Consider the following 23,446-nt stretch of genomic DNA (forward strand, 5'->3'; position numbering starts at 1 on the left):
TCTGTTGAACTGTATCCTAATCATCACACATGCTGCCGAAGACCTATTGGAACTCGCATAAACCCAATATTCTCACAGAAATCAGTCAAGTTTGGTGAAGGAAAAATCATAGACATTCAGTATGGTTGCGTGTGAGAGATCTGCAGAGTGTATGGCAACATCAACCCAGGAGAGGGCAAATTCTTCAGCAGGATAGCGCTCCTTCTCATACTTCAGCCTCCAAATCAAAGTTCCTGAAAGCAAAGAAGTTCAAGGTGCTCCAGGATTGGCCAGCCCAGTCACCAGATATGAACATTATTGAGCAAGTCTGGGGTAAGATGATGGAAGAGGCATTGAAGATGAATCCAAAGAATCTTGATGAACTCTGGGAGTCCTGCAAGAACTCTTTCTTTGCCACTCCAGGTGACTTTAATGAGTTATTGGAGTCATTGCAGAGATGTATGGATGCAGTCCTCCAAGCTCATGAGAGTCATACACAATATTCATTCTTTTTCCACTGCAGCATGACTTTATATTCTATACTGTACATTATTTCTGTTAAGTGACAAGACTCTTCTAAGCAAAGTCAGACCTTACTGTCCTAATGAAATAATTAAAAATCAAGGCATGATCATATTTTATTTTGGTAAAATAGGCGTAATCTAGAGCCCTTTGCCTTCTGATAGCACTTCTGATACCAAATGATCAACGAGAAATCAAGTTATTTTTTGTTGTTCCTAAAACTCAGGTAGTGTATAGTGTGCCATTTGGGACACAGCTACTGAATAAAAATTGCACACGGCATAGCACGTAACAGGACCTTTAAGAAACAGTAATAAACAAAAACGTAAAAATCAACCTGTGGTCCTGGCTTTCCTTGAACTCCTGGTAAACCCGGTGAGCCCTGAATACCCTAGAAAATGCAGCTATTTATCAGCACATGATTATTTGAGAAAAAAATCAGCTGTTGGAATGCAAGCAAAAAACTTAAAATCCAATTAAAAATCTCATTAGCATTAGCTGAAATACCTTGTCACCTTGAAATCCAGGTTCCCCGGGTTCACCTGGCAATCCGAGCTCACCCTGTTGACAGGGACAAAATAAAATCACTTTTTGGCCTTTAAGTCAGGATGTCCCTGCAGTTAAATTTCAGAATTAGTCAAGTTTTCTAGATACTGTATCTATGGTCATGTTACAGTTTTACAACAGTAGACATGGAGATCTGAAAAGCTGTCCAAAACAAAGCCTAGCAGCAAAAATAATGATATATAAGCACAGGGCTGTCAGCACCTGTCCAGCTGGCAAACCACATGGACTGTGATAGAAAAGGGGAGCCAGAGACAGATTGGCCAGCCTGCACAGATATAACATTAAAAAGCACTCCTTAGTAAAAATATCACAGTTTATTTAACTTACATACTTTTCACCTTTTAATAATACTAAGGAGTCATTCAGCAATCTTTTTTTGTCATATTGGGTAAAATGATCAATATTAAGTGTATTGATCACCTTAATACAATAAATAACATTTTTGTATGCATTTATATCTGTATTAGGTACCGTGTAAAAAGTGAAAACTTACACTAATTAATTCAGCATGTTACAACTACATGAATTCATTTGTTTCTACCCAATTTATCACAGTTTAGGTGTAATTAGTTGAAGTCATTTATTTAATTTGATTTAATGAGGCTTTTTTGCCGTGTAATTCTAATATCTGTATGCAGGTATTTAAAATCAATCATTATTTTATCAAATACTCTCATGTACAAGGGCACCTATGGTGAAAAGTCTATTTTTCAAGCTGTTTGGGCAGACATATGTGTAGGTATAGTGTATAGACCATCATATTGGGGTGATATAAACACACCCAGTCCTTTTTTTCAATTTAACAACATGAAAACAGTGGACCACCTGGAGCGGTTTTCAGACTAACCGACTTGACATAGGTTTGCGGTCCCCCCACCCACTGAATTGATTGTAGCCCCGCGGACGTTTCTGCGGAACGCGAAATACGTCCTGGGAGGTACATATTCGAGCAGTTTGTGTTTTCGCGGATCCGCGAGAGGCCGCTGTGTGCGCTTTTTCGCGTCTTGAGCCCGCGCTGTTCTCTAGTGAATAGCCGCCGGAGGCCGCTGTGGAGCGACCAGCCGTCCGACTGGCTGGCTGAACGACGTCCGACTGGCTGGCCGACCCGGCCGCCCTTCTCTTCCTCCTCCTCCTTCCCTAAACCCATCGACGGTTCGCAAAAGCCGTCCAGAAAAAAAAAGCAAAAGCCCTCGTCTTTGATTTCGACCGCGTTTTCAGATTCCGCCGCGTTCTCGCTCTTATTTTTTGGATTCTGTTTTTCATCTTACCTGATTTCTGGAACCGCTCTTGCCCGGACTCGATCCCGCTCGTCCCCGCGGCCGACTCCTCCTCGTCTGGGCATCCGCTCCGCCGACGTAACGCTGCGAGCTAAGCGGACAAACTGGTAGCAGCGGGAAAGCCCTCCACTCGGAGGCGAGCCGTTGGCTCTTCGCGAGCGCGAAGAGGAGGAGCGGAGCGGCGCCACACTGCCTCGCAGCGTTCGCTCGGAAAAAACTAAACGCGGCCGTACGTACCTCCGGCCATGTAAATCGCGGTCTTCAGAAACGTCCGCGGGGCTACGTTTCCAGAATGAGCTTGGGTTGTATTAAAAACAGTTGCTTTGACATTCTTTTCAGTATTTATTGATATTTAGGAAGTTTAAATTAATAAAATGTAAAGTACTTTTAATCCATTTAATATTTTCTGAAGTTTTTTTTTTTTTTTTAAGAGGAATCTTACAGATCTCAACCTTTTGAGATTTTTCTTAACTGAATAATGACATTTTGTAAAATTCTGCTGTTCTCAGTCTATGCAATCAAAAACAGAAGAAGCGAGAGCTAATAAAGCATATTCAGATCACCTTATCACCTTTCAGTCCGGGCTCTCCTGGGTTTCCTGGGACACCCTGCAAGACACCAAACGGACATCAAATCATCAATTAATTTAATGGCTTTGTCTATAATATTCACTACAATGAAAATAATCCATATTTATACAGCCATTACACGTGTTGAACAAGTATTTTTGAAGAAAATGTGTAGAGCAAAATATGATTAGGGATTTCATTATCAATGGAAGAAATCACCTTTGGTCCTATTAGTCCAGGAGGACCGACCATTCCAACAGGGCCCATATCACCCTGCCATCAAACATAAAAAGGATTAACATGATAAAACTGTACACTGCATACAATATATGTACAATATAGATGAAATTCGGGTTGTCAACAAACATCCAATAGACGTCCAAGAATAGCCCAAAAATAGACTAATTATCAATAGATGGGAATGAATGACGACTACACATGTGAAGCCTGTCTAATCTAACTATTTGATGACTAGTCTATTTTTGGACTATTGTCAGATGTCGATTAGACTTTCACTAAGAGCCCCAAAATTAGCAACAACCTCTATATTTGGATGTCTAACAGATGTCTATAAAACACAAAATAATGTGTAAAAATGAAAAAATAAAAATCTGAAAAATTTGATCATACTTTTATCAGAAAAATGCATACTATGTCTAATAGACATCTAATAGATATCTGAATATTGACATCTTGGCTAAAACAAGGCTAAAAATGAGCTGTCAGCAAAAATCCAACAGACTTTCACTGACTGCCCAGATTTAGCAACAACGTCTATATTTGGATGTCTAATAGATGTCTATTAAACGCAATATATATATATATATATATATATATATTGCTGGCAAATGACCTGCACAGTAATTTTTTAATCAATACTTAAGCAAATATCTGAAACATTGTCAAACATTTTTAATGGAAAGTGCCTACTAAGTCTAATAGATATCTAATAGACATCTAAACATGGACATCTTGGCTAAAACAGGGCTAAAAATGGACTGTCAGTGAAAATCCAATAGACGTCTAAGAATAGCCCATAAATAGACCAATAGGCAGGAGTGAATGGCTACACATGTAAAGTTTGTCTATTCTATATTTGAAGACTAGTCTATTTTTGGACTACTGTTAGACATCAATTGGATTTTCTCTGACAAACTGAATATAGCAACAGCATCTTTATTTAAATGTCTAATAGATGCATTTAAAAAAAAATGCATGCTGGCAAATTACCTATACAGTAATTTTTTTTTAATCAGCATTTATGCAAATATATGAAACATTGTCACACATTTTTAATGGAAAGTGCCTACTAAGTCTAATAGATATCTAATAGACATCTAAACATAGTTATCTTGACTAAAACAAGGCTAAAAATAGGCTGTCAGCGAAAATCCAATAGTCATAGCCCAAAAATAGACCAATAGGCAGGAATGAATGGCTACACATGTAAAGTCTGTCTATTCCAGTCTATGACAAGTCTATTGACTAGTCTATTTTTAGACTATTGTTGGACCTCAATTGGATTTTCTCTGACAAACCAAATATAGCAACAACATCTTTATTTTGATGTCTAACAGATGTCTATTTAACACAAAAAAAACTTGCTGTGAAATTACCTATGGAGTAGTTGATCAACATTTAAGCAAATATCAGAAGACTTTGCAGATTTTAATTGAAATGTGCCTTCTGTCAGCAAGAAAAGAACCATACCCAAGAGCTTAGATGTGAATAAGTTATAATTGGTTTACTCACAATAAATCCAGGGATGCCAACAGGCCCCGGGGCGCCGATTTCCCCCTGTGAGAAACAGAGCAGATACTGAGCATTTCTGGCACAACAGTGGCTATGGAAGGGGTGAAACCTCTGTTCCATGATAGTGGGCTAATCTGTGGCTTGAATCTACCCCTCAGTGAGCCAGAGAAAGAGACACGCTGTGGAGGACAGAGAGGGGCTTGTTGTGTGGCGTGACTGGACGTCTGCTACCTGCCACAGCCACTTCCTCCCTCAACAACAGGCCAAAAAAAAAAAAACATCCCTGGGGTGTTTTTCGCTCTCCTTGTTCTTTGAGACAGAGCAGATGGATGTTTCTTGTCGAGTGACCGCCGATGAAGGATTGAAATGAAGGCGTGCGTAACTGGAAGTTAGTGATGGGGTTAGTTTTACAGTACAGCTAGGGTTGAGAGAGTCAGGGGTAGGGCTGCACTATATTGAAAAAATGTGCGATATAAAATTTTTCTGTGATATTGCGATATAAATATAATCCAGATGACTTGATTTGCTCAATTTGGGATGAGATCATTATTTAGATGGATTGGTATAATTTTGTAGTGTAATGAATTAAACAGGGCGCGGCAGTGGCGCAGTAGGGAGTGCTGTCGCCTCACAGCAAGAAGGTCGCTGGTTCGAACCTCGGCTCAGTTGCCGTTTCAGTGTGGAGTTCGCATGTTCTCCCTGCCTTCGCGTGGGTTTCCTCCGGGTGCTCCGGTTTCCCCCACAGTCCAAAGACATGCGGTACAGGTGAATTGGGTAGGCTAAATTGTCCTTAGTGTATGAGTGTGTGTGTGTGTGAATGTGTGTGTGGATGTTTCCCAGAGATGGGTTGCGGCAGGAAGGGCATCCGCTGCGTAAAAACTTGCTGGATAAGTTGGCGGTTCATTCTGCTGTGGCGAACCCGGATTAATAAATGGACTAAGCCAACAAGAAAATGAATGAATGAATTAAACAAACTGCAAGCATAAATAAATAAAAAGTAATAAAAGTGAAATAAGAAGTGCTTTATAGTTTTCTGGAGAGTATAACAGCAGTCAGATATTCAGGCACAGTAACTGAATAATTAAATGTAATGTAAAACATAAAACAGGGCTATTCAATTGGCAGCCTGTGGCCCTCCAAATAATACGACCAACACATTAAAAATAAATTTAGTTCAGTCAAAAAATGGCCACTATGGTTATGAAGTGACGTGCGTCTGTTCAATACAGCACAAGCTGCAGTTAAAGGCTGCGCAGAGCATGAGTCACCTGACATTATGTGAATGGCGCGGGCAGCCGAAAACACTTGGATATGTTTGTAGAAAAGGCCTTTTGTACAATACACTGATATTGATATTAGGGGTGCAATGATTAGCCGATTTTACTATTAACTGCGCTTTAATTCAGTACGGTTAATTCATCGTAAAGGCTTCTCTACACAGCATTTCTGTTGCTGAGATCAAAACTGCTGCAACTAAACAAGGTTATGCCATCTGTGTGCTAGTTTAAAGTTCCGAGCTCATACTGAGGCTAATATGCACGCACATTGGATTAACTATAGCAGTAGACTGTTTACATATTGCGTCTTTTCCGCGTGCAAGAATATTATATTGTGCGGATATTGTGCACGCATGGCTCGTAGAACAGATAAAATCCCTTCATTAATCATGGTTCGCCACAGTGGAATGAACCGCCAACTTATCCAGCATATGTTTTACGCAGCAGATGCCCTTAAAGCTACAACCCATGACTGGGAAACACCCATACATTCTCATTCACACACATACACTACGGACAATTTAGCTTACCCAATTCACCTATAGCACAAGTCATTGGACTAGGGGAAACTGGAGCGTCTGGAGGAAACCCACACCAACAAGGGGAGAACATGCAAACTCCAACATGTAATACTAAATGGCCCTGCTGGGACTCAGATCAGCAACCTTCTTGCTGTGAGAGAACAGTGCTCACCACTGAGCCACCATGCCGCCCAGAGTTTCAAAATCCTAACCATAAACATGAGCAGTAATAACTGTGATGATAGGCTTAAGAAACACCATTAACAAGCTGGTGAAATGTGGTTTTGCACTTGACTTTTCTACGATTTGTACTAATAATATTTGACAATGCACATTTTATACGATACTTACATCCCAGAACAAGAATTCATAACATGCAAATGCCTATTTTTGAATATTATGGTACATGGAAACGTGTATAAGGCAGAAAGGATGAAATATTGGATAAAGAACATGTTAAAACGATCAAAAGTGAAGCAACCCCTGTAATGGCTAAAACAGATTTGTGCTGCAGACTCCGGTAGTGACAGCTGAATTCCTCATTACCAGCATTATTCAAAGTGGAGCGGCATACATCGGACGCCTGGCTGGCTTGTGTTTGTTATTGCAGTGGCAGAAATCAAAGGTATTTATTAGAGTGTAGTGGTTTGAGTGGCCCGGTCAGCTTGTATAACCGTGTGCGTATATGACAGGCAGGAAAAGGCCAAGCAGAGGCTAGATGGCTTTAGAAAGGCTTTTTGGTGAATTGCAAAACCTTTATATCTATAGTCAAGAGTTACAATCTCATTTCTAGCCCCAAAAATTGTATTGATCTTATTTTAAGAATACAAAACGAGGCAAGAGCAGTTTTATTTTTCTTACTTAGTAAAGCTCAAATAAGGCAGCTTAATTACAATCAGAGACATACATTAGGACCTGATTTGTACTTTTAAGACTTTATTTTAGCTGCAATAACTTTAAGTTTGCTTATTAAAAATGCTTAGTCTCATTTATACTTGATTTTTAGTGACAAAATACATTCCCGTTATGTTTTGGTGAAGTAAGTTTCAATATTTAAAAAAGCAACAAGGGTCACACTTTACAATAAGGTTCATTAGTTAATGTTACTTAATGCATTTACTAACATAAACAAACAATGAACAATACATTTACTACAGTATTTGTTCATGATAGTTAACATTAGTTAATGAAAATACAGTTATTCATTGTGAGTTCATGTTAACTCACGGTGCATTAACTAATGTTAACAAGCATGAGTTTGGATGTTATTAATGCATTAGTAAATGTTCAATTATGATTATTAAATGCTGTACATGTGTTGTTCATGATTAGTTTATGTTAGTAAATGCATTAATTAATGAACCTTATTGTAAAGTGTTACCGCAACAAGTAATAGTTTTACATTGTAACTACTGTTAAGTCCAACCCAGGCTCATTCCGAAAACGTAACCCTATATACATTTCTGGAGAGAGCAAAATACGTCCCAGGAGCTATGTTTTTTGCAGTTTTTGTTTTTGCGAATCCACCAGAGGCTGCTGTGTACGCTTCTGCGTACCATTCACGACTGCTGTTCTCGTGTAAATCCATCAGAGGCCGCTGTTGGCTGTCTGACTGACCGATTAACTGACCTACCCACCCTCTTGCATAAACCCAACCGACAGTGTTAAAAAGTAATCTAAAAAAAAAAAAGCCCTTGCCTGATTTTACCACATTCTCACCCTGTTATTTACTTGTTTATTTTATTTTTTCGCTTCTTTTTGTCTTACCTGTTCTTCGCCAGACTCGAACCCTGTCATCATGATCAACTCCTCTCTGCCTCTCAACTGGATAAACTGGTAACAGCATGAAAGCCGTTCCATATGGAGATAAGTGGTCAGGGTAAAACTTTACAATAAGGTTCATTAGTTAATGCATTTACTAACACGAACTAATCATGAACAACACTTGTACAGCATTTATTAATCATAATTAAACATTTACTAATGCATTATTAACATCCAAGTCCATGCTTGTTAACATTAGTTAATGCACCATGAGTTAACATTAACAAACAATGAACAACTGTATTTTCATTAACTAACGTTTACTAACATGAACAAATACGGTAGTAAATGTATTGTTCGTTGTTTGTTCATGTTAGTAAATTTCTAATTTTACATTAACTAATGAACCTTATTGTAAAGTGTGACCGCGGTCAGCTGTTAGCGCAAAAAGAAACGGTGTCATACTGCCTCATAACGTTCGTTCTAAAGACGAAATGCAGCCATACATACTTCTGGCTACATAATTCATTCATAGGGCTAAGTTTTTTAAAATTAGCCTATGTGGGAATGGCGCGGCGCGATTGAATGGTTTGCGCGTTTGGCGCGCAAATCGCTTGGAAAAACTGAACTTCAGCGAACATTTTTGTCGCGTTGACTAATCAGGAGCTTGCTCTTGCAGGGGCGTGATCATGACGTAGCGCATGTTGGTGGTGTCCCAGGGTAAAATTCTCCTGCCTACACTGACAACAGTTCATCAAACTGGGCTCGGCTCAGTCAGAAGCACCGCTGAATGCTTCCATCATTCAGGTTAAGTTCCTGGAGGAGTTTATGAGCTCACAGAGCTGGGTGCACCTCTGAAAGGATCTAGTGCAGTCAGACACGACTCCAAATGAATCAATGCTGTTTTTCAGCCATCATAAAGCACATAAAAACAGTTATTTTCTCAATAATATCCATGTTAGCCATTTAACAATGAAGCTACAGTCACCGGGCAGACAAAAACCCTGCCCATGACGTGAATCCACGTCTGTTCTGAAGCTAATTTGACGCGCGAATGAAGAGAGTAAACCCAAATGTACATGTGTCTATTTACTTGCGAACATCGTAATTTATCTGCGCGTGTGTGTGATCCTGATTTAATGTTAATTTTATTCAATAATCTTGTTTTAAGCTGAAAGACATTGTCTAATTTTAAGACAGGAGAATATATAATGACAATTCTTCAATTCAGAGGAATTCTCCTGTTTAGAAACTCTAGTTTTAAGACATTTTCATTAAAAACTGTTTAAGAACCGATTATCAAGCTAGTTTTAAGACAATTAAACTAAAACATTGAATGTTATAATTTAAGTTTTTTTTTTTGTTTTTTAATTTTAAGTCTTTTTTAAGCGTAGGTATGTTTTTTTTTTCCAAGAAATCCAGGTATAATTATTTTACTGCGCTGCTAGATAATTTGACTTGTTTCTAGACTGTATCTTCTCAAATCATTCATTTAATTCTTGTATTTTGTTATTTTTTTGCAGTGTAAACATGTTTTCCTGTGTTTCTGGTGTGTAGCAATATTTCTATACACTAATACTAATCTTACATATACAACAGTGACATTCATACTTGTTCTTTAGTGACAAAATCTTGTTTTGTTGTAGTAAGTTTCAGTAAAGAAGCAATGAGTAATAATTTTACACTGTAACTACTGTTAAGACCTAATCAGAATAAAAAAAATGCATGTGTGTGTCTGATCCTGATTTAATTCTAATTTCATTCAATAATCTTGTTTTAAGCTGAAATACACAAGACAGGAGAATATATAATGACAATTCTTAAATTCAGAGGAATTCTCCTGTTTAGAAACTCTAGTTTTAAGACATTTTCATTAAAAACTGTTTTGGAAGCAATTATCAAGCTAGTTTTAAGATAATTAGACTAAAAACATTAAATGTTATAATACTTATTTAAAGTCTTTTTTCTTAAGCGTAGGTAAATTTTTTCCCCAAGAAATAGAGGAATAATTATTTTACTGCACAGCCAGATAATTTGATTTGTTTCTAGTCAGTATTTTCATAAATTTATACATTTTCAGTCACATTCATAATTGTTTTTTAGTAATAAAATCGTGTTATGTTTTGTTGTAGTTTTAGTAGTTAAAGTTTAAATCTTAAGTCAAGAAATCCAACCAGGTATAATTATTTTACTGCACTGCCATATAATTTGACTTGTTTCTTGTCTGTATCTTCTTAAATCCTTTATTTATTTCTCGTATTTCACAATATTTTGCAGTGTGAGCAGTTTTCCTGGTGTGTGGCAATATTCAGATGAACTAAAAAGTGAACTAAAAGTCTCTGAGTATTAAAAAGCCTGCATTTCCCCAATGATGGCAGTAGGCTAAACGGCGATGTAGAATTACTTACTGGGTTTCCATCAGGTCCTGGTGGTCCTCGCTCCCCAAAATCTCCTGGAAAGCCCTAAGCACACAAATGTGAGAGACAGCAGAGCTTAGCAGAGCAAAACACGGAGAAACCGCACTTAAACTAAGGGCAGATACCAGTTTTTTTACATTGCTCTTTCCAGTTGCCCACATAGTAAACACTGTCTCTTCGCTCTAATCCCTGTGCAAAGCTCTGTTACACCAGAACCACTCCATAATCACGGGATATTGAAAAACTGGATTTCAAACAGGAAAGTAGCAATAAGACAGAGTAGTTTTTAACCTTAAACTATTTGTCTTACAAAGCCAAAACACAATGTAGAAGACCCTGTAGTGTAGTTCATTTCACTAAAGTGGTTTAGAGGGATACATTAGAGGCCAAATTTGTAGTATTTAAGTATGTGGAAATCAAGCTAAAATGTATGGTTTTTGTATATTATTGCATTTTTTACAGTTTGGGTGTGTGTGAACGAAAGGCTCCCACTTTATATTAGGTGGCCTTAACTAAAATGTACTTGCATTCAAATACTTTAATGTGTTTGGTTAGAGATGGGTCAGGGGCGGACTGGCCATCTGGCAATTCTGGCAAATGCCAGAAGGGCCGGACCAATTTTTAAATGTGAGCCGGTCAGTTTTTTTTAATTATTATTTACATTTTTTTTATTGTTTTTACGTGCAGGCAGCTTTTATCTCTTGCTAGATGTGATATTATGATGATGATAAATAAAAAACATAAATAATAAAAATAAATAAAAAAGAATAATAATAAATGTTATTATTAATAAATAATAATAAATGCATTTGGCCCAATCGGCGACGGCCGTCTAATTTCAAGATGGGCCGACCCAATCCAAGGTTACCCGGACGTAATCAAAATCTGGCAAGAATGTCTTATATATATCTGTACACCAAAGTAAATAGTGAATGTGCGTGTCCGTGGGTGGGGCTGTGTCGGTGTGGTAATGTGGGCTGATGTGGCTACAGTGCCAGGGCTGAATTTTTGTCCCAGTCCGCCCTTGAGATGGGTTGCGGCTGGAAGGGCATCCGCTGTGTAAAAACGTGCTGGATAAGTTGGTGGTTTATTCCGCTTTGGCGACCCCATATTAATAAAGGGACTAAGCCGAAAAGAAAATGAATGAATGAATAAACATAAAACAATTAAGTAGTACAAAAAAAATCCCCTCAAGAATTGTGTTGTTTCAACTCATTTTAATAAGTAGTTTGAACAAACAGCAATCTTTATTGTTTGAGAGTATGGCTGCTTTTTTGTTGTTGTTGTGAAAACAGAGCCTGGTGCCGAGTCACAGAAACAAGCGCAGTTCTCGTCTCTGTCAGCCCTGCAGGAAATTCCATGGCTGAGTGTTTCCTTACACTGGCAACGACCAGGAGCAGCGAGAAAAGGGATTCGCTGACAGCGCTGTTTCCCTTCCATCTACTGTTAAGTTATATAAGAAGACAAGAGCAATGACGCTGCGCTCCACGGTGTGCTAAAAGTGTGCTTGTCTTAAGGCCAAAGTCAACACTTGTTGCTGTGTGGAGATCTTTATTTGTCCTTCAGCAAGGCAAACAGTAAGTTACGGCTGCCTATCAAAAAGAGTGCTGCCTATCAGAGAACTCAAGAATCAAGAATCGTTTATTAGGAACAGATGAATCTGTGCTTGGCACCGGCGTTTGTGCTCCAGAGAGGACTGCGCATAATTGGTAGTTGTTTTGGAAAAAAGATGAGCTTGAATTCTTAATGTCTAGTTCTTTTGAAAAACAAACGGACTCAGAGCGCCAGTGTCATTTTGGTAAATAGGAAATGATTATGGGCGCACAGATGGTAAAGAGTTTTTGCTAATAATTAGTGGTGATTTTGCATTATTTATCCAAGCAAAATGAAAGAATAGCTCTGTCTACTGTCAGATCAGACTGTCTGGGAACATTGACAAATAACAGTTGCATTATTACTTATATAAAGGGCGTAATGCAAAACAGTTCTTTCTGACGGTCTGCATGCCTCTCTCTCTATTCCTCTGTCTATTAATACATTTATCCATTTATACTTCCATTCATCTATCTATCTATCTATCTATCTATCTATCTATCTATCTATCTATCTATCTATCTATCTATCTATCTATCTATCTATCTATCTATCTATCTATCTATCTATCTATCTATCTATCTATCTGACTGTCTGTCTGTCTTTCCGTCCATCCATCTATCCATCCGTCTGTCTGTCTGTCTGTCTGTCAATCAATCCATCCATCCATCCATCAATCCATCCGTCCGTCCAACCGTCCATCCATCCGTCCGTCCATCTATTAATCCATATATCCTTCATACTTTCATTCATCTATCTGTCTGTCCATCCGTCTGACCCTCAATCAATCAATCCATCCATCCATCCATCCATCCATCCATCCATCCATACGTCTGTCTCTCTATTAATCCATATATCCATTCATACTTTCATCCGTCTATCTGTCTATCCGTCCGTCTGTCCGTCCATCCATCCATCCATCCGTTCGTCCGTCCATCCATCCATCCATCCATCCATCCATCCATCCATCCATCTATCCATTCATCCATCTACTAAACTGCACTAGCTTTAATACAACCTAAAAATAACACAAAACGTTTTGGTAATAGGCTCATTTTACAACTCCATCCATTCAGTCTATGTCCGGGTCTGGCGGTAGCACTTTTAGCTTAGCTTTTATTTGAATCAGATAAGCCCTTTAGGATCTCATTCAAACATGTATAAAAAAAGAGTAGGCAGCAATGAGGCAGCAAAAAGAACCCAGATAGGTAACAAAATAACAGTGCTGTGTAGTATAATTGCCCCTACTACAGCCATGATGCAGCAGCAAAGTTCCTTGACTGTTACGCCAGAATGAGAATATAGTTCCTAGACATATCGGCATAGAAAATAGCAACTTTTCATTTTAAATCTGTCCTAGTACACTTTGTAACTACAGCAGAGCCAAGCTTTAAATTAAAACAATTTTTTGAGCGAGATGCTAATGGTCTAATCCGATTCAGTGATTTATGCTAAGCTAAGCTAAAAATGCTCCCATCAGAGGTCAGATGAATGGATTTCAAAATGGTAAAACTCAACTCCTTAACTCTAGGGGAGTTGTAAAAAGTGGTGTACAAAAAATCCACCAACAATTTATTTGATTTCATAAACTGTAAGGGTCTACGTTTGGTTGCTCTAGACCTGTGGTTTGATTTGTACTTGGGTAAAAGTAAAGTAACTATTAGTAAGTAATTAGTTTAACAATTAGTTAACCAAACCACACTGAACTGAGCTAAACTGAACTGAACTCAAACACTAAAACTAAACTACCCTGATCCAGTTACTATGACCATTTATGTGAAGCTGCTTTGACACAATCTACATTGTAAAAGCGCTATACAAATAAAGCTGAATTGAATTGAATTGAATTGAATTGAATTGAATTGAAAAAAAAAAGCTCTTTCCACCACTGGTCACAAATCATTGAACAAAGAGATCAGTCATTCACAGATTTTCTATAGAGAGGATGGTGAGAGAAAACTTTACCGGCCTACCCATCTTGCCCTTCTTCCCAGGAACACCAGGTAAACCCTAAGAGAGCAAAACGAGAAAGACAGGTCAAAATTACAAACAATTAGAGGAATTAATCAACTACCAATCCCCCTGGATGCAACACACTGTGGAAATGCTGAAAGGTCTTTAGTTCCTATTCTTCTGGACACAAAAGGGTCTCTCAAATCCCTATGAACCCTGTCCCTCAGGGTCTGAAAATAGGAGACATTATCCGGCTAATCTGCAGCAGGCCATATTCCAGCTCCCAGGGGCTTATAATACTGTTTCCACAAAGTATCGGCGGGCCGGAATTCACCAGCTCATGGTTCTTAAGCAAATATTGTGAGAACTGAAACTAACTACTGTTTTGAAGGGGGGATCTCTGTGGTTTTAGCGGAGCGTGCCCCTTTCACCATGGTTCCTATTCAAAGCAAGTGCTTTGAATTTACAAGTGACTATAATAAAGGAGAATGATGTATAGCATATGTGTAAGAGTGTGGGCATTGCTCTGTTTATATGTCCTCTAGGGACGGCTAAAAAAGCAAGACTATGTCTCCATCATGCCACATTGTTTTACTAAAGACTTTGGCTGGACTTTAATGTGTAATTTGTTAAAAACAGTTGTACTTAATATGTTTTTTAGCACAGTATGTGTCTAGAACGTGCCAAAATGTATCATTTATAAAGTTACCATTTTGTAATTTGCCCATTGTATGATCACATCTGACATTAGGGGCTGTTAAAACAGTTAAAACATAGCTTAGTTATGACATAAAGAGACTAATGCCATTTCCGAAATCACCCCCTATATATATACACTTAGGGTGCTTTCACACCTACACTTTTGTTTCGGAATGTGTCTCGTTTGCCCAGTTAGCGCGGTTCGATTGGCATATGTGAACAGGGCAATCGCGCTCTGTTCCGCGCCAAAGTAATCGCTCCGAGATCGCTTGAATGAGGTGGTCTCGGCTCGATTGAAACGAACCCTGGAGCGGTTCGATTGCAGTGAGAAAGCGATCCGATCCGAGCGCGGTTATATCACAGTGTTTTATGAATATGTAATAGGCATACGGCCATATGAAGAGAGAATTATGAGTAGGGCGGGAAGTTTCGCGAGTCTCCGGATGCCCGCAAACGAGGGATGATCTCCCGGTAATCTCGCGTCTCTCTCTCAGTCCTCAAATAGGCATCGTCGCGCACCCTTCTCACCCCTCCCCACCGTGTCTCTCCTCAGACACATCGCGCGCGCGCACCCTGTCAATCACCACCAAACCACCACCTCTCCTGACAGCTGAGCGGGACGCTGCAAAATAAACCCTGACACTCTGACCAATGTGAGGAGATTTTACTCGCACGTGACTTGTTTTAGCTCTTTTGGTCTGATTAGAAACTTTGCAGTGTGAAAGCGAACTGCTCCAAGAGCAAAGAGCAACAATGTAACAATTTTAATCTCTGTTTCGGAACAACTGAATCGATTCACAGGTGTGAAAGCACCCTAAAAGGAGAGAATGAAAACGAGTGAGTGAATTTGAGCTCAGAGTGCACTGAATCTGTTATTTTTCTTTGTGCTTTGCTGGTTGATTCTTATCTTCTTGGTCAGACCCTGTAATAGTTATTTGGGTCGTACTTTACAATAAAGTTTCATTAGTTCATGTATTTACAAACATGAACAATAGGTTTGAATCCACATGAGGATGAGTAAATAGCGAACAAATTTTCATTTTTAGGGGAACTATCCCTTTAAGAGCATGTTGTTACAAACAAGCTGGTAGTTACTAATCCTCTAGCATGGACAAAAGCAAGGACTTACAAACAGCTGGTGCAAAACCCAGGTGATTTGGTAAATCTTTTTAATTAGCAATATACACTCACCGGCCACTTTATTAGGTACACCTTTATTAGGTACACCTTACTAGTAACAGACTCCCTTTCGCCTTCAGAACTGCCTTAATCCTTCATGGCATAGATTCAACAAGGCACTGCAAATATTCATCAGAATATTCCACTGATTGGCTGATTAGAAATTTGCGTTAACAAACAGTTGGACAGGTGTACCTAATAAAGTGGCCGGTGAGTGTATTACCACACTGTAAAACATGCTGAGTTCCACACAATTCCTTCATGTTGCCCCAACACAAATCAATTAAGTTAACTATTTTTTACAAATTTAAGTTGATTCAACATAAAACAATTAAGTTATCCCCCTCAAAAAACTCATTTTAAATAAGTAGCAGCAAAACAAGCAACAAAAGTGTGTATTTTTAAGACCACAAACAGCAACACTCACTCTTTCTCCGTCAGCTCCAGGGAGACCGAAGATGCCTGGGATTCCAATGAAGCCCTAAAACAGGGGAGTGTAAGAACACAAGAAGCAAACAGACAGACTTTAGGCTGATTCTGATCCAAACACCACTTGCTGAACTTGCAGACTGACATGAAAAAGGTCGTTTTGAGGACAGCGGTCGCTCGGTGAAGATCTAGGCCTTGAGGCAAGTGTATATGCCCATGGACTGCATGGTGCTGGCTTCCACGATGTAGTCCAAGGGCACATACCCTCACACCAGGGATCACACGGGCATTCGGCAGGATGGCTAAGGGTGGGTCACAGAGTTAATACAGATGAACATACAATGAGATCTTGAAGAGAAAAAGACATGAGTGATGAGTCAATGATGCACTTTATGGATTGATGATGATGATGATAATAAAAAGCAATATGAGAATTCAATGGGGTATATGCACACAGACTTTTAATTTTCAGTCAGCCAACCCAATCGCTTCTGGTTAATTGTCGTGCCATTACAAAATCTGATTTCTTTAAAAACCTTTCGTCTCGTTTTACGCTTGAACAACTAAATGAATGCTTAAAGCCTCATTCGCACTACAAGTGACTTGCAGCGGCAAAGCGACAAGTGACCATTCATTTTAATGGAGAGCGAGCGACTTCTGGCGACCTCTGTCTATGCGAGCAACAGCAACTATTAGCGACCAGGTGGGCGTGTCGAGGGATGCGACAAAAGCCCCTTTCGCACATACAGACCAATCCGGAAATTTTTTTTGAAAAGGTCTGTATGTGTAAACAGGCCCTTTTTGAAAAAAACGGCAATTTTCTAGAAAGAGAAGTTGTAACATTACCGGTAATTTGCCAGAATGCTGTGTTGTGTGAACGCAGTAGGAAGATCGCCGGAAAGAGCACGTTCACATCTAGAACGGGCTGACATGAGACATCTACTTTAGCCAATCAGAACACTCAGACACATTAATAACTGTTTATAAAAGCCTGTAATTACTTTTCCATACACATTTAGCTGCTAGATGTTAGTCAGGTATTGGTTCTATGTTCATTATTAATGCTAACTGTGCAAAAATAAATAAATAAATAAATCAATAAAAATGCAGAATTTACAGGTATTTTGGAATGGATTGGTGAATGGTCTTTTCTGGAAAAATTCTGTAATGTCCTCACCCGTGTGAGGGTAAAGCCGTTCCGGAAATTTTCTGGATATTTAGAGATATGACTGTGTGAAAGGGGATGTTGTTGAGAATCCTTTAACTTTATGCAAATGAACAGCGACTTTCTTAAGTGACAACCAATAGAAGCACCAGTAGAGCTCACGTGATCCTCTCTCAGCTCTCTCAGAGGTCAGTTGTATTAGTGCTGTATATGCCTACACAGACCTAAGTTTGAGCGACAGACAGCTACAAAGTCACTGCTAGTCTGAATGAGGCATAAGTCTATTTAACTGATTGCATATTAATTATATTACATCACCGATGCTGTAAAAGGAACATTGTGAAATTAAAAAAAGTCACATTAACATTTCATCAGAAGTTTATCATTGGCTGAAAAACACTAGCTGTGTATATAGCCCATTTATGTATTGAACAAAAAACATTGCAAAAACATTAAAAACAGTTCCACTTACAGTAAAACCACTAATAGATTAAATATTTCTAACACTAAGGCCAGAAAGAATATCATGAGGAAAAAGACTTCGGATGTATACTTCTGCCATCTACTTTTACAAGACCAAACTGGTTTTAAAATTTTAGTGGAATAATAATGTAAAAACCAGCTGACTCTGGAATACATTACTTGATGTTTTATAATGAAAACAACGCCAAATAACTGATGCCTAAATGTCTACAGTCATTTCCTTTTCTGGTGCCGTTCAGAGTTTCCAAACTGGAAAACAATGCTTTGGTATCAAAAATGTAGCAGCCTGGCAAAATTTCATAAACATAAATCCTCAATCGCTTTAAAGTTGATTTATATGTGCTGTACGAGCAAAACATGGAATGCAAAACATCTTATCCTAACTGTATTGAGCCAATATAAGAAGATTAAATTATAATCAGACTAAATTATACATTAATAAAACATATCACTTAGCATCACTTGAAGACAACACAGTTTATGTACTGTACACAGGCTTTTAGAAAGTTTGTGTGTGTTATTTGTCTCTTACCCGTACGCCTTTTGGTCCCATATTTCCTATAGGCCCAGGTAAGCCCTACAAAAACACAGAAAATGCTAAATTCAACCCTGCAGACTGAACCAATGATAACACCAACAAAGGCTCATTCTGAAAACGTAGCCCTATGTACGTTTCTGGACATCTCAAATTATGTAGCCAAAAGTACGTATGGCAGCATTTTGTCATTAAAACGAACGCTACAGGGTGGTTTGACGCTGTTCTTTTACGCGCTTACCAGCTGACCGCTTACCTCCATGTGGATGGCTTTCCGGTTTGTCCAACTCGCCGTGTATGTTGGCAGACTTGAGACACAAAGAGGAGTTGACCACAACGACGGGGTTCGAGTCCGGTAAAGAACGGTTCCAGAAAGCCAGTAAGACGAAAACAGAAGCCAAAAAACGAAATAAACAAGTAAATAACAGCTTGAGGATGTGGTAAAATATGAAAACGTGGTAAAAAATAAGGCGAGGGCTTTTCTTTTTCTGGATTGCTTTTTAAAACTGTTGGTTGGGTTTAGGGAGGTGAGTAGGCGGGACAATCTGTGTTATTGAAAACACTATTGCAGGCATCCCAAGTCTTCTCGGAAGTTGCGTGAATATCCGCAAATGCATAGAGACTCCAGGATGCCCGCAAATAATTGATAGTCTCCTGGAAATCACACATCTCCCGCCCGGTCCTTAAATACTTCACACATCTCTCTCCACCGCGTCTCTCCCAGCTCTTCAGGTATGTCCTACGCAACTCACCACCCCCGCTCCTTAGGTACGTCTCACGCTCACACGCCCCTATTCAGACGCGTCGCTCACTCACCTACCCCCCCACCCCCTCTTTTAAGGCACCAACTCTCCCGCAACTTCCAGCTAATCAACTGTGTCTCCCACGGAAATGACTTTTCTCAACTTGGGATGTCTGCTATTGGTTGGTTCAGTCGATTAGTCGGTAAATCAGTGAGTCTGTCGACAGTGGCCTCTGGTGGATTTACACAAGAACAGCAGGTGTTAATGGCACTCGCATGGGAAATTTGAGATCTGAAAAGCGTACACAGCGGCCTCTGATGGATGTATTAAAACAAAAACTGCAAAAAACGTAGCTCCTTGGATGTATTTGTCGCTCTACAGAAATGTATATAAAGGTACATTTTCAGAATGAGCCTGGGTTGGATAATACATTGTGATCACATTATTTAAATCAGAACATCAGAAATTACCATGGTAATTGAAGGGAACTAAATGTTCAAAAACCTCAAACTCAAAACTAACTCATGCAATTATGCAAATATGCTTAAGGAATAGAAAACAAGAAGATACGATGCATAACACCATTAATAAAACTGACAGATTGATAATTGAGGAACAGATTGGAGATGGGGCCGAACAGGTGGCCAGTAGAAAGTAATTAAAATTAATCAGGTGTTATCCTGAGGACATATTTGAACTGTAAAACAAAACTTCTCACAATTTCAACCACAGATGTGCCAAAACTTCGGCATAATCTGAACTGGGATGTGCCAGTTTTGAGCACTCTAACTTGGCCACGAAAAGGGAAACATTAAATAAAGCAATGCCAGGTGAATCTCTGTAAGTCTGTAAATAACACACCCAAGAATGTTTAAGTAAAACTAAATTAGGGAAGGATTTTCTAGAGCATGACTAATGTAGAAGTTGAAGTTGCACTGTGGGGGGAAATAAGTATTGAACACGTCACCATTTTTCTCAGAAATCATTTCTAAAGGTACTGTTGACTTGACGGATGTTGGTAAAAACCCAAGAAATCCATATATGCAAAGAAAACAAAACTAATTAGTTTACAAATTAAGTTATGTAGGAAATGGCAGAGGGGAAAAGTATTGAATACATAAGGAAAATAAGGTGTAGAAAGACAGTGAAAGCCCAGACAGCAGCCAAAATCTCTCAGTAATTCTTCATCAACCATCTGCCCTTTAGATGCTTCAGTCCAACATCTACAGTACATTATCAGGATGATAAAGATGAAGCGAGGGTGGACATTTTAGCAAGACAATGATCCAAAACACAGCCAATGAAACTCACAAATGCTTTAGAGAAAGAAATCAAGCTTGTGGAATGGCCGAGCCAATCACCTCACTTGAATTCAATTGATTAAAACTGAAGGCTACACAGTAAGACCAAATAAGTTAGGGTAATCCGTTTGAGGAAACCGAATGTAACAAACAGGGCTTAACATTAACTTTTTTGACCACCAGCCACTGTGGCTAGTAGTTTTCCAACATTACTAGCCACTCACCATTTTCACTAGCCACAACTTTATTGTTGGGAAAATATATTTTATACACATAAATATGACTTTGACATTCTAAATTACTTGATTTAGAGTTTGCGTTATCTCTAAATGACTCCTCATTCATTTCACTTTTTGTGTGTCGTGTATGAGCTTGCTCAATAATCATGAGCAAATGGGTCATAAATAAACAGTTAGTTATTTCTTAGCCACAAATTTTAAATGCGTAAAAACATGCAAAATATAGCTGAATACTATACTTTTTATTTAACAAAACATATGCACAGTCATATGTCCTGGCTAAAGGTCCCAGATCACCAGTTAACTACACATAAATGGGGAGTTATTCTCCCATTAAAGCAATGTTATTGTAAAAAATATATAATTAAACCATATTAATGCAAAAAAAAAGCAGGTAAAAACATACTGTGTAATAATAAAAGGATGATCACACACGCATGGTTAATGATAATTAACGTAACGTAAAGAAAACATAAATTATCTTTTCAAAGAATGGCTAAACCGAAAGCTTGCACAAAACTGGCACTGCTTACAATAAGTCAACTCTGGAACTCTTGAAAGCAGCAAGACAAGACTGTTCCTCCCTTTTTGTTCAGTCTATTTGAAAGAGAATCGATCTCATCAGTTGTGTTTCTAGACTCAGTTGCTTCACAAAAGGAAACGGGAGCGCACACACGTTATAAACACGCGTTGTGCGCATCACCTTACCAGCTTTGCTCGCACGAAGTTGCGAACGCAATTATTTTTGTCAGTCGTGTTGCTTCTCGATCGCCTGTGTAGGCATATTGGACCATCCTTATTGTCGAAACCTGCTTTTAAGAATTATTATCTGGGAAAATTATTTTCAACCAGCCAAAGTGGCTAGTGGGAGTGTCTGTCTTACCGCCACCGCCAAAATCTACCTGCATTTGGCAGGTTGGCGGGTGTTAATGTAAAGCCCTGGTAACAAACCATTTAAGTTAAAAAACTAATCCTAAAGAGTACTGTGAACCTAATCCATTTGAGTAAATGAAGCAATTTGAGCACAGTAAAACCCAATAAATGAAGAGAACTCAAACTAACTGAGTACTGTAAAACCTAACAAGTTAAGGCAACTGAAACCATTTGAGGAAACCGATTGCTACAAACCATTTCAGTAAACTAATCTATATGAGTACTGTAAACTTACTCCATTTAAGTTGTTCATTTAAGTAATGAGGTATTTAATTACCTCATTACCTTCAACACTGAGTTCAAAACTCTTTTAAAATGAGTAGAATTAACTTTCAGTCAATTTTGAGTTAACTACACTCATTTCATTTGATAAAGTTAACTGTTGGGTTTTACAGTGTACCAAAAATGTTTAGTTGGCAAGTTTTATCTGCTTCCCTAAACATGGGAATCTGGTAGTTCACAATGAAAACCTGAGGTTGATCACATTTACACCCAGCGGGAGAGCATCTATCAAAAGTGGGAGAATTATGTTTAGCAAATGACCTTTCCAAAAATTAGACATCATTCATGCATTTGGCACCCAAAAAAAGTGATGAATTTAGTGTTAGAACATAAACTCAAAATCTAAAATCCATTTTCATTGCTTTATGATTCCAAAAACAATTCTCATTTTTCAAAAGTGATGTCAAAACAAGTGGTCATGCTGGCAGAGCAAGCTCTTTTGGTCTCCAATACAAGCCCTGACACTGTGAGCCTCATATAAAACTCGTATCTGTGAGCACAGCGGCACAACGGAAGATTTACTGCACCTGCCTGCCAGGATAACCTTTGGCACCTGGACTTCCATCCGGTCCTCTTTCTCCCTGCGGAGAGACAAAATGAAAAGAATAAAGGAGGAAAAAATCCATTACAATAAATATGCCATTAGCATTGGAAGCTCTCCTTGTAGAGAGCCATAACAAACACCAAGAAAGATTAAAAGCACAATAGAGAGAGAGGAGTGAAAGGCCTTTCTATTAAAACAACATGTTATTCTTCTGTGCGTCTGTAAATAGTTTAAGTCTTTTTTCATGTGTTGCCATTTTAGTCGATGTGACAAATGCAGAGAGTGTGTGGCCCACCACTGAACTGAAGTTATGAGGCAACAATAAAAGCCTTATACGATGTTATTATACTGCTATACCTCAAGATCACTCTAAATTCCAGAAATTCAATTGCAGAGATTTAGGGAAAAGTCAAGGTCAAGTGTCAGTTAGAGTCATGCCGCCAAAACCCAAAGGTCGAATGTTTATTTTTCTGATAGTTCCTTTGCAGATGCTTTAGATAAATCTCAGCTGAGCAGCAAAGCAAAGATCTAAGTACATTTTCAAAGTAATACAAGTCAGGTTTGTCACCTCGCTTCAGCCTACTTTTTTTTTTAAAATACATTGCTCCGGGTACATTTCACATGGCACGTTTCACATCACAAATCCACTAGAGGGCACTGTTTACAGTTTTGTGAATATATTCCTTGGGATACAATTTGTTGTACATTTCAGATATATGTTGT

General features: G+C 38.7%; 1 protein-coding gene and 1 non-coding gene across 11 annotated transcripts in view; both read right to left on the minus strand.

Moving 5' to 3' along the window:
* col27a1b (collagen, type XXVII, alpha 1b) overlaps positions 1-23,446 on the minus strand; it is a 147,200-nt gene that overhangs the window by 53,702 nt on the left and 70,052 nt on the right. For 8 of the 10 annotated variants that reach the window (XR_012405978.1, XR_012405979.1, XR_012405980.1 and 5 more), the window contains 10 exon segments: positions 22,707-22,760; positions 18,679-18,723; positions 16,497-16,550; positions 14,204-14,248; positions 10,637-10,690; positions 4,667-4,711; positions 3,134-3,187; positions 2,909-2,953; positions 1,009-1,062; positions 839-892 (listed from right to left, as the gene is read on the minus strand). Coding sequence is in view for 4 of the 10 variants with exons in the window: in NM_001080575.1 (NP_001074044.1) it covers positions 839-892; positions 1,009-1,062; positions 2,909-2,953; positions 3,134-3,187; positions 4,667-4,711; positions 10,637-10,690; positions 14,204-14,248; positions 16,497-16,550; positions 18,679-18,723; positions 22,707-22,760 (504 nt within the window). In the remaining 6 variants the exon portion in view is untranslated. 10 annotated transcript variants of the gene reach the window in all.
* On the minus strand, positions 16,681-16,776 carry dre-mir-455-1 (microRNA 455). Its single transcript, NR_030136.1, has one exon. It is a non-coding gene; the product is annotated as a microRNA 455 (primary transcript).

This window comes from Danio rerio, chromosome 5 (genome assembly GCF_049306965.1).
Source record: "Danio rerio strain Tuebingen ecotype United States chromosome 5, GRCz12tu, whole genome shotgun sequence".
Lineage (NCBI taxonomy): Eukaryota > Metazoa > Chordata > Actinopteri > Cypriniformes > Danionidae > Danio > Danio rerio.